Source organism: Gymnoscopelus microlampas (assembly GCF_963454915.1).
Source record: "Gymnoscopelus microlampas genome assembly, chromosome: 1".
Lineage (NCBI taxonomy): Eukaryota > Metazoa > Chordata > Actinopteri > Myctophiformes > Myctophidae > Gymnoscopelus > Gymnoscopelus microlampas.
The window spans coordinates 6259386-6271793 of record NC_139962.1 but is presented as its reverse complement, the minus strand read 5'-3'; the positions used below and the strand labels follow the sequence as shown (position 1 = coordinate 6271793).

Genomic DNA, 12408 nt, shown 5'->3' with positions numbered 1-12408 from the left:
CATTTTGTCATACAAATAATTGTTTCTTGGCATTGACCACTGGATCAATGTGCCAAAATGTATCCAAAAAATGCCAAAATCCCCTGCAATATTCATCTGTTTTTGGTACTAACTCTTCGTTTTTTGAGCTTCAAGTGCTGACAGAGGTGTGCCAGTCACAGGTGTGTGCAACTTTGTTGAGTTAGTGTGTGTGTTCCAAGTATCAACATGTCACGTTTGTCCCTTCAGGATAAGACCTGTGTTATAGAGCAACTGGGGGATTTTGGCAAATTTGTTGGGGGGCGCTACCCTGCACATGGTTAGCTGTGTTGCTCATTCCACGAATGCACAATCCTTACATGTTGTACCTCGTTGTAAAGGTGACTAATCAGGCTTTCCAATGATATAAAATACAATACCAATTGGTATTATTTGAAGGGGAGGAATAATCAGATCAAAATAAAGTTTCCAAACTGTTTTCCTCTTTTCTTTATAGGAGTCTGTAACATCTGTGTTAAGTTCATCCAGATGTCACTGGCAGACTATTTGAGGCAGAGCTATTGACTTTATCATCCCCCGCCCATCTAGCGTATTTAGGCCCAGCTTGCCAACATAGCAGCAGATGAATATTGAAGTTGTGCTTCAGCCTCCATAAGTCCATTGTGTAGCAGCAGCAGCAGCACATCCTGGCACTGAGCCTGTGTTTTGGTTGTTATGTGTATACTGCATTGTTCTCATCACTCGCCCACAAGTCCTTGGAGCTTCTGCATAATATTCATAATCATATGTGTTGGAACTGGAAAGGCAGAGAGGGGGAGTTTCACAGAAACATTATGCGTCATTATTATGCCATATGCACTAGTTGAGAGACAAAAATCACCCCCCAAAAACTAGTTGCATTTAGTCTGCGTTATATAACATATTTTTTTTTATGGAAATGTAGATTTTTAATCAGTAACTAAGTGTCCCTATTCTGGGGGTGAACATTCAGTGAAAATAGCAGATCCATAAGCGCCTGTAGATCGGCTATTGTCAGCGAAGATATTTAGGGTAAATGGTGCATTTATATAGCGCTTCTATCCGAAGCGCTTTACATTGATTGTGCCATTAACCCATTCACACACACATTCATACACCGATGGCGGAGGAAACCATGCAAGGCACCAACCTGCTCATCAGGAGCAATTAGGGGTTCAGTGTCTTGCTCAAGGACACTTCGACACTAACTCTAGGGGAGCGCCCCAGCCCGGGATCGAACTGGGAACCTTGCGGTTTTCCAGTTCACTCTACCCGGCCACTCTACCCCTGAGCCACTGCCGCCCCGGTAGTGCGTAGAGAGATATTGAATTTAGTGTATGTAGTGTACTTATTTATTTAGTGTATTATTTATAGAACCCTGGGGAGTATAGGGGTTTTAAGTGGTTAAGACAAACAAAACAATCCGTTTTACAATATGCATTGTTAATATTATTTGTACAATGAAATGGCTCTCAGAAAATACAGGCTTTCTAACTTTAAAGCTGAAAAGTGCCTTGGATGTTGTTGTCCTTGTGATGAACTTTGTGGTTACCGAACAAAGAGAACCATTCATCTCACATTTTTAGACTTCCGAGCAGCTCTCCTGACCTCAGACTTTCAGTTTTTCCTGTAGATTTGAAAGACTTTGTGATGACAGCCTGTTCAGGTTTATAGAATCATAGAATCACTTTCTGCCCTGGACTTTGAGTTTAACCCATTAAGACCGGGAACGCATCTGTGTCATTTTAGATTTTAGCTATAGCCATTGCTTTATACTCTGGGCTATTAAAAAAAATAGCAGATATACAAGCTCATAGCGCGGCACCGAGTGCCGCGTTATGAGTTTGTAGATCTGCAATTTTTTTGAAAAATCTTTGTCCCGGGGGTCCCTGGGACAATATTTGGTTGGTGGTTCTAAAACTTTTTCATGTCAAGGACCCCCCAAAATTACATGTATTTGGTCGCGGACCCCCATCTCAAAATATATTGTTCCAGGGACCCCCACCAGAAGCAAAGGTTTTGAGTTACAAATGTTCGCTTTAAAAAATAATGTATATTAAAAAAAAAAAAATATATATATATATATATATATATATATATATATATATATATATATATATATATATATATATATATTCAAAGATGTGCACAGATGTTCACGATTTTTCTAAAATAGCAGATCTACAAGCTCATAGCGCGACACTCTGTGCTGCGCTATGAGCTTGTAGATCTGCTATTTTTGAATAGCCAAAGTATAAAATAGCTAAAATCTAAAATGACACAGATGCGTTCCCGGATTGAATGGGATAAGTGTTGTTGTTTTTTTCTGTCTTTCTCTTTTCTATTTTTGTGATAAGAAGCAGAATAGGAAGAATAAGGCTCTCTGTAAATGTATTCTTTGCACGGCCTAGTGGCTTTGTCAAGCAGCCGTGAATGCAATGGAATGCTGCCATCTCTACTTGTTACGGCCTTTTATTTTTGAAATGGCTCGAGGCTATACTTGTATAACCAAGTTACTGTGTTTTATTCTTGACACGCTTTAGGCTACAAAACCCACAGACAGACTTTCAACCTGGCCCTCGTTATTTTGGGCATGTCCTAATAGGAAAAAATGTTCACATTTACTGTAGTGTTTCCCGCAAATAGCATAATGTACAAGCTCACAGCCCGTCACCATGCATTGTGAGCCTGTGTATTTGCTATTTTTGCTACTTGTTCACAACACAAGTATTAAATAGAGCATTCGTTTATGAAAGAACATTATAAGGGTAAATATCGTCTCTGTCGGAGAGACGATATTTCAAAAACTGTCCAAAACAGTTACTTTTCTGGATTTAAATTCAGTAGGTACCTACAAACCTCGTATCTCCATATCAAATTTGGCCCCTGGGGAGTTTTCATGTGGCCCTTGAACACATTCCATATTCCAATGTAAAAAAAAAATATTATTGGATGGTTAGCTGGTTGTACAGGAAGACCATTTTGAATGTTTTTTCATAACCATTAATAGTTAATTAAGGAGCTCACTTCAAGACACATGTTGCCTGCTGTCCATTGTTGTGTGCTACAGGACAAAATGATGTCCCTTGTTATGTGCTATACAGGATTGATTTCATAGAGCATTGATGCTTTTTTTTATGTTTGAGAGGCTAATTTCTGTGCCAAACCCTTTTTAGTGCACAAGCTTTGATTTGAGAAAATGGAAGTGGGTATTTCAATGTGTCCTGTGTGCACCGGTCCCTGGCGTTGGCAGCGTCTTTGTGAGAGGAGTAGCGGAGGCAGGCTGGTATGGTGAAAGTGTTTTCCATTTGAGTACCTGGCTGATAAGGGCACAAGGCTCTTATGATGAGAGCAATTTCCCTTGAGAGTCGGAGCTACGTTCAGTCAGCCCAGGAGAGCCCAGGAAGCTCTCCAGTGATTGAATGAAACATAACGACTGTGCTAAAGATAATGGATGAGAGATGGGGAATTCTTTCTTTGGCGTGATGGTCAACACTCGGAAATGGAATTGTTAATGAACAACTTCACCAATTTTCTGCCCATATCTTCGTATAATTGGCCCTCACTAATGCTCATTATAAGACGGCACCACTTATGGTCTCTACCTGTGTCTCAGAGGAGGGCTGTGGACACGACACTTCAGAGAGAGAGAGAGAGAGAGAACACAAACTCTTATGAAGTGTTTTATAAACAGTTATAAATCAGTTAGAGCAATGTTTCCCAAACTTTTTAGCTCGGGACCCAAAAAATACTTTTATAAATTTAGAGTAGCCAATTGTTTTTTTCCCCCTTTTTTCCCCCAATGTAGTCATTATGCCAATGAATTCCTCCCCACACACATTTCTGTGTTGACAGACACTGCTGTCATATCGTACTGACTCACCTGCCAGTGAGGAGCCCCCACCAGGAGGACGTAGGGCCTTCGTCCTACTCCTCCCGCCCAACTCTCCCCGCTGACAGGTGCCGCCCCCCAGCCCGTAGGAGTACGTGCAATGACTAATATCACCCTCCTCCCCGAACACGGGCCAATTGTGTTTGTGTAGACGCTCGACAAAGCCGGATGCACCACGGTGGATTCGAACCCACAACCTCCAGTGACTTTACCACTGCGCCACCCGAGCGCCAAAAAAAACCCCAACATGTTATGTCTCCCCAAGACCCAAACCCTCAACGCGTCGTGAGCTTGTAGATCTGCTATTTTCACTACTACTTAAACATTTGTTTTCTAATTCTTTATTTTATTTATGAAATTATTTTTGAAAAAGTCTCAGTGGGAGACTCAGCCGGTCATCAAATTATTGGCTTAGGAATGCGACAAGAAGATCTCCATGAATCCATGGCTTCATAGGGTGTGAAAATTAGTAATGTTTTGGGTGAAGTACTCCTTTAACCGTAGATCAATGTTTTATTTTTCTAGTGAAGTTTCTATGCTTAGTATGAGGGCTCACGCTGGCTGAAGGGCTAGTTCAGCACCTTGAAAGCATCCCACAGCAAAAACGTTAATCCTTTCTTTTTTATTCATGAAAATGTCACGTTTCGACGACCTTCTCTCTCTTCTTTTTTTTGGGGCTGTGTGCCATTGAATGATTAGACTTCTTATTAAGCACTCCTTGAAGAATTCCAATTCCAATTCAATTGTTAGGCCACTAAACAGACAAGACTGTAACCAGTGGAGTAACCCCACCAAGATGTATTCTGCTAGAGAAAGTTAGATTTTCAATTGCTCAAGCTGTCCGACTGCCTGGAAATGAGACAGTTCTAACTGTGTGTGTGTGTGTGTGTGTGTGTGTGTGTGTGTGTGTGTGTGTGTGTGTGTGTGTGTGTGTGTGTGTGTGTGTGTGTGTGTGTGTTCGTCAGTGTAATGTAACTAAGTATATTTACTTATAAGTGCTGTACTTAAGAACAATTTTGAAGTTGTTTTACTTTACTGGAGTATTTCCAATTTTCTATACTTTTACTTCTACTCCACTACACCTCAGAGACAAATATTGTACTTTTTACTCAACTACAATTATTTTAACACTTTAGTTGCTAGTTACTTTGTAGATTTTGATTATTATTACGAAACAATCACGTTTTCAGTAGCAGATCTACAAGTTCACTTGGTTTAGAGTAATAGCATAATGTAAAAAAACAAATGCCATTTAATTGCTGTCCTAAAATGTTCATGTCCTCACAAGTATAGCAATTTAATCGTTTATAAGAAATCCAGAATAATACAGAAATTGTTAGATTTACAAGCTCACAACGTATAAACAAAGTATAAAATAAGGTTCAAGTGGATTATCAGACTAATCCATTTTTTCAATTGCAAAACAATATATTCTAATTAGTTTTGTTGATTCGTTGATATATATATTTGTAATTCATATTTTTTTAAAAGACGCTTCTCGATTATTCAATTAATCGAACAATGTTATTAATAGAATAATTGCTAATAAAATAATCGATAGTTGTACTTAAAGTACCTTCTTTTACATGAATCTTGGAAACGTTATTTTCTATAAACGTGATTTATGAAGTCAGTTTAGGGCCGTGGATTGTAAACTGCACTGTGGTCTTGATGCAGTATTAACAAGAGGACAAGAAATCCAACCAGTCTGGGCTAACCACCAACTCTATGACTTCATGTGTTATTAACTCTTTAATTTATGTATTATGTGTTTTTCTCAGATTGCACGTGACTTCAACCCCAACTGGATGAGCGCTGTGGAAATCCTGGACGACGACAACTTCCTGGGCGCAGAGAACGCCTTCAACCTGTTTGTCTGCCAGAAGGACAGGTGAGGACGCATCCAATTTACAATGTAGGCATTTAGCAGACACTCTTTATCCAGAGCGACTTACAGTAAGCAAGGTAAACACATACATCAAATTCAGAGAGACAGTGTAGTGCCTCAGTAAACTAGGACTTTACTCGTTGGCAGCCACATACATGCAAAGGTTTGATAACCACTGACGTTAGACGCATAAAGCAGTGGTTCTCAAACTTTTTCATGTCAAGGGCCCCCAAATTGACACTTATTAGCCTGCGGACCCCCATTTGAAAAGATATGCCAGGGACCCCGATAAGAGAATATGTGTACGGCTCTAGCAGTGATTCTCAACCATTTTAATTTCAAGGGCCTCCAGTTTGACATGCATTATTAGGCTACGGACCCCCATTTAACGGCATTTCTATCTCTGGGACCCCAATTTATATTGTAAAATCAATGTTAATTTAACTCTGAGAGTGTAGAAATGGAACCAAATGGACCCTGACAGGTCCATTTGCTTCCATTTGGACACTCTCAGAGTTACAGACCCACGAGGGTCCATATAGTTCCTAACTATCCATCATTTAGCTGGGGACCCCCTGGAACTCACCTCAAGGACCCCTGGGGGTCCCCGGACCCCACTTTGAGAACCAAGGGGCATAAAGAACACATGCGATGCACAATGCGATTATGTGCACAATGACGTAATGTTTACCTGGACAGAGGGTGTACGCGCTGGCTGAGAAACTTCATTGACATGAATGGGCGGGAGATGTCCGGCGCGTCCTCTAGGTGTTATATAGCTCTATGGAGGGGGTGTAGGCGTGTTGTTAGTGGAGGGCTTTTCTCAGCTGTTCTATCTAAGCCCATACTTTGAATGTAGATGTCATCACCACCAGACCTATCGGTAGGCGGTAGATCTTCCAGTGGTCTCTCTGGATGCACCCAGCAGCCTACAGTAGCTGTCACCTAACCAACCAACACAACCACACACTGTCCTCTAACACGTCAAGCATTATTAACTCATTGAGTGCCAATGATGTTTCACGTGTTTTACCGCAATGGCGCAACATGCCAATGACATGTTTGATGTGTTTTTGAAAAAAATGGAAAAAAAACGTTCAGAACCCAAGATATCATGTTTTGAAGATTTGCTGCTCCATTCACTTCTTGTTTAACTTATTACTTAAAAAGGCTGTATCTTGGCTCCTGAGCACTTTTCTTTTTTACCATGTATTTTTGGCCCAGACATGCTATTTTCAAAAGTAGACAATTAATGTCAACTAAGTCGCGATAACCTCGTTGACATTTGTGAAGCCACACAGTGCAACCCTCAGTGATTAGCAACCACCCTAGGATCGATAATAACTGGAGATAAAAATTCTGTGACTACTTGAAAATCTAAGATAAATTAAAAAAAATCTCTGGGACCACATAGCCAGAAATAATTCTGGCACTCAATGAGTTAACACATCATACAGGATATCGTCTCTGTCGGGTGTCCAAAACGGTTTACTTTTCAGGATTCACATTAAAAAGCATCAAAAGTAGCAGATCTACAAGCTTGAAACGCGACGCTTCGCGCCGCGTTTCAAGCTTGTAGATCTGCTACTTTTGATGCTTTTGTGTGACGCTGTAGTATGATCAAGTAGGACGTTAATTTACAAAAAAACACAAAAAGTTAGAATATGGAGATAAAGAGGTTTCTGCCCGACAACAACGATGTTATGCAGGATTCCATGAAACACATTCCCTGTGAGATCTAGTTTCCCTGTTCATTCCCTGTGAGATCTAGTTTCCCTGTTCGTTCCTGTGAGATCTAGTTTCCCTGTTCGTTCCTGTGAGATCTAGTTTCCCTGTTCATTCCTGTGAGATCTAGTTTCCCTGTTCATTCCTGTGAGATCTAGTTTCCCTGTTCATTCCTGTGAGATCTAGTTTCCCTGTTCATTCCTGTGAGATCTAGTTTCCCTGTTCATTCCTGTGAGATCTAGTTTCCCTGTTCATTCCTGTGAGATCTAGTTTCCCTGTTCATTCCTGTGAGATCTAGTTTCCCTGTTCATTCCTGTGAGATCTAGTTTCCCTGTTCATTCCTGTGTTGCCTGGGCTGGTGAGTTGCAGCCACCCACTCCCACACAGAGGAGGTTTGCAGCCGTGTCAACAAACTTTTTTTTGGACAGAAACAATACAAAAAACAATGTATAGAGTGCTTGCATCCAATGAAACATATATTTTGTTTGTTTTTATAACTTGATACGTTGTTTTTTGTATTGTCCCTGTCAAATAAACATATATTCTTTTCTTTTTTGAATATTCGAATATTAATTTTCATATCGAATATACATATTTTCCCCATATTCGAGGAATATTCGATATTCGAATATTAATTTACCAGCCCTAGTAGATATACTCGTGTTACAAGTAGAAGTCCCGTATTCAAAAAAGTACAAATGTATTGGCTTCAAAATATAATCAAAGTACCGAAAGTAAAAGTACTCATTGTGCAGAAGTTCAAAATGTAAAAAATAAAACGTTTGAAAACAGCCGATCTACAAATTCACAGTGCGTCGCAATGCAACGCAAGGCTGAAGTGGTTAGTGTGATTTGTAATGATAATCAAAATCTACAAAGTAACTAGTATCTAAAGTTTTCATATAATTGTAGTGGAGTACATGTACTTAGTTACTTTACACCACTGGTATTCTGTGGTTGAAGAAGTGCTCTGATACTTTAATTTAAATAAAAGTAACATGGTTAACTATTTAAATAACATGCCATGACTAACTATGTGACATGAATGGCCATAGTTGTTTTGTTACTTGTTACTTAAAAAAGAAAAGAAAAAAACTACAAGGAAGTTTAATCAGAAATAAGTCCCTGTTTTATGTAATAATAAAATACTTATATAAAGACGTCTGACAGAAGATGAATGCATTTCCAAATCCTGCTGAGAACAAATCCGTTAATCCTTGATTATTTTCTCAAAGTGACACGAGGCTGATTTTGTAATTGTCTTAATGTGGCTGTTAAAATTCAGGTCCGAGTCAATGACTACACCCTCAAGACTCCTGGCTTGGTTTGTGGTTTTTGAACATTACCAATTGAAGCATAGCACTTTTAATTGTTCTTCCTTGGCTCCAAAAAGTATAGTTTAATTAAAGAAAATGTTGGCACATCCAACCATTGATTTGTTCAGTGCAGTTACTTAGAGCTAGTATTGGACCATAGTTCCCATGGTGACTGTGGTAGGAGAATCGGAACATTGTACCCATATCCCAGAACTTGGTTCTCAAACTCTTTTCATGGAAAGGACCCCCAAATTAATATGTATTTGGCCGTGGACCCCCATCTGAAAATATTGCACCAGGATCCCCCATACAAGATTTGTTTTGTTAAAATATTCGACGCGACACGTTGTAAGCTTACAGTAGGTTAAAAGTGGACAGATTTTGATGTTATAGAACTAATTTTGCTGTGGACCACCTGGAACCCCCTCAAGGACCCCTGGGGGTCCCCGGACCCCACTTTGAGAACCACTGTCCTAGACAATTAAAACCAACATGCCTGCTGTCACAGAGGTTTCAGTATACACTGTCTATGGCTTCAGGATTTAGCCCAAATACGAGTTGGGAGAGGATTTGACCATGCGGTGCCCGTTGGATTTTTGATGTATTTATTAGATCCCCATTAGCTTATTGTACTGTTACAGCAGCTACTCTTCCTGGGGTCTCAACCAGCATCATCAACAACACATTTGACATCATTTTACATTTGATGCGACAGGACTCCCCTGCATCAGACGTCGAGGCGACGGGACATCCTGTCGCCTTGCACGTTGACGAGGGTGGATGACTTACCATTCTCTGCATATCAGTATTAGCCTGATAAACCCCTCCCCTTCCGGAAATCTCATTTCCATTTGATTTCAGTAGTGGATTTTTGTTCGGTTCGGGTTCGGCGCAGCAAAAACAAAACAACGGAGCTTAACAAAAAAAAAAAAAATTCACCCACTGTGTTACACCTGTAAACCTGTGACGTGACAATAAAGATGATTAGATGGCACGCCTGCCTTGTTTTAACTTGTTTTAGCGGACGTGACAACCTATTCCGAGTTGGTAGTGAGAACGCCACCTCCGCTTTCCAGTGGGCGAGACTTAACGTTGAAAACGCAAAGCGACAGGAGGAGACCTGTCACGTAAAAAACGGGTGATTTTTGCCCCAACTCGTCACTATAGTACGATAAGACACTTCACCCCTTCCCCCCCCCCATTAATTGTGATCAATTTCCCATTAAAAATGTCAAGAAGGAAGTGGAGGATGCAGTGAGTCGGTCAATAGTTTGATGATGGCCATCTAATGTCTCTGGTCTCATGGCTGGACACTTAACCTTTTGTTTTAGTTGTTATAGCGGTAGCATCTCTTCGGTGCGTCATGGTCTGTGGCCTTTATCACCTCCTCCTCGTTCTGTATGTCTCTATCGCTCTGACCTTTTCAAAACATCTGCAACCTCTCTGCCTCCCCCGTGCTCCTGTGACTCTAATCTCTGACACTCGGTCTGCTCCGCTTTCCTTTTGTTTTTACATCCATTTCTCCCCTGATCTCCTTGTCTTTGACCTCTCACGCTCTGTCTGTCTGTCTGTCTGAATTGTAATTACTCTCTCTTTCTGACCCTTTTTTTTATCCCCCACAAACATCCTTGTTAACCCATTGCCTGTAGCCTGTAGATATGTTATTTTAACCCATTAAGACCTGGAACGCACCTGTGTCATTTTTTGATTTGAGCTAAATAAAGCATTATTTTACACTTTGGCTATTCAAAAATAGCAGATCTACAAGCTCGTAGCGCGGCACCGAGTGCCGCGCTACAAGCTTGTAGATTTTTCAGAATACTGTTGGGATTTAGAAGACATTTGTAGAATCGGCCTCAGGTCTTAATGGGTTAACCGCCTAGCGTCCCTATTCTGGGGGCAAACATTGTGTGTGTGTGTCGCAAAGAGACTTGATGTCGAGGGGAAAATAATGGTCGCGAGCCAAGTGTGGAGCCCTGGGGGACCCCAATCAACTAAATATAGTTTTTTTTATACTTGGTTGACTGGGTTAATTTTCTTTCAGCCCACCCCCATATTCTTATTTCAGTTTTTTTCTGGAAAACAAATGATTCACTTCATCCTCTCCAGAGATCATTTTTATTTAGTTTTAGTCATCTGAAATCTTTTAGTTTTATTCGGGATACATGAGGTCTGGTGGGACCTGATGTGGTGGGCTTTGCTGTGGCGGGGGTGTTGTGTGGACTCTAGATGTGTCATGGATATGTACTGTTTGACTGATGTTGTTTTGTTCTGTCTTGTTCTGTGTTTATCTGTGTTGTTTAGTTTTTTTTCAACTTGTATTTCCTGTGTGTTTTGAGTTTTTGGGGTGATAATTCAACCTGTTTACAGATATTTTTGTATTTGATGGATTGCACTGGAGGAAGCTTTTACGTATCTGTATAAGTACCAACTTTTGATGTTGAATCCAATAAACAAAGTTAAAAAAGAAAAGAAAAAGATTTTAGTCAACTAAATCTATAGTTGTTTTTAGTCTACAGAAGTTTATGTTGGCGGGCCTTGATGGCGTCCTAATGCATGATTTATACTTGCTGTGTACTGCTATTTTCGGAGCGTGAACCTGCACGCTACCAAGCATGAAATGACTTGTCTTTTAGTTCTACTGGGTCTCTTCTCCACTACTCCCTCACTAACATTTTAGTCTAGTTTTTATTGTCTCCGCCAGGCCGAAGGCGAGAGAGAGTATGTTTTACCCCCCGTCCGTCCGTGTGTGTGTGTGTGTGTGTGTGTGTGTGTGTGTGTCTGTCCGTGTGTCCGTCCGTGTGTCCGTCTGTGAACAGCTAATCTCCGACACCGTTGGCCCGCTTGCTCCGAAACTGCACACACACTCCCTGGATGCCAATTCAGAACCTCTGCCCCAAATTTTTCACATAGCCCTGTTATAGCGCCACCAGGAGGCCGATTTGTGCAAAACCCATTTACTCCTACAGATTTTATCCAAACGTCATGCAAATCGGTACACATTATCTCTATAGTCATGTAATCAACACGGATCTGTCCGATTTTCCATATCCTCATTGGCTAAGGTTGGCTTCCAAAGTTTGCAAGATTGCTCCGTTTTGAACAAACGAAATGCCTCAAATCATGAACCCAGCTTGCGATTTCCGTGAAATTTCACACGCTCATTCCCACTAGGCCGAGGAAGAAATGGCACCCTTTTCACATTGCCCTTTTATAGCGCCACCAGCAGGTCTAATCTTAGCAAAACACATTTTTGGAACAAAAGCCTCAAATCATGAATGCAGTGTCTGATTGCCGTGAAAGGCCTAAGAAGAAATGACACACCTTTCACATTGACCTATTATAGCGCCACCAGGAGGCCACTATAACCTACCTGACCTGGCGGAGACCTGTGCTCCGAGGAGCACTTTTTCTAGTTTGTTGATGAAATTGTAAATGTATTTAGTCATAGTTTTTGTCATCATTGCTTAGTTTTTATTTAGTTTTGTCAGTGAAAAAAGGTAGTCGACCAACATTTTTCGTCATAGTTTTAGTCAATGAAATTAATAGCCTGACATGGCCAGACTAATATCACAGTCTAGAATCTCTGT

At 40.6% G+C, this 12408-nt stretch overlaps 1 protein-coding gene across 1 annotated transcript in view; it reads left to right on the top strand.

The window, feature by feature from the left end:
- Positions 1 to 12408, top strand: part of ddb1 (damage-specific DNA binding protein 1) — a 143085-nt gene that overhangs the window by 108991 nt on the left and 21686 nt on the right. Inside the window, exon 23 of the mRNA XM_084061288.1 lies at positions 5671 to 5780. Within this exon, the coding sequence (XP_083917414.1) occupies positions 5671 to 5780 (110 nt within the window). The remainder of the gene's footprint in view (positions 1 to 5670; positions 5781 to 12408) is intronic.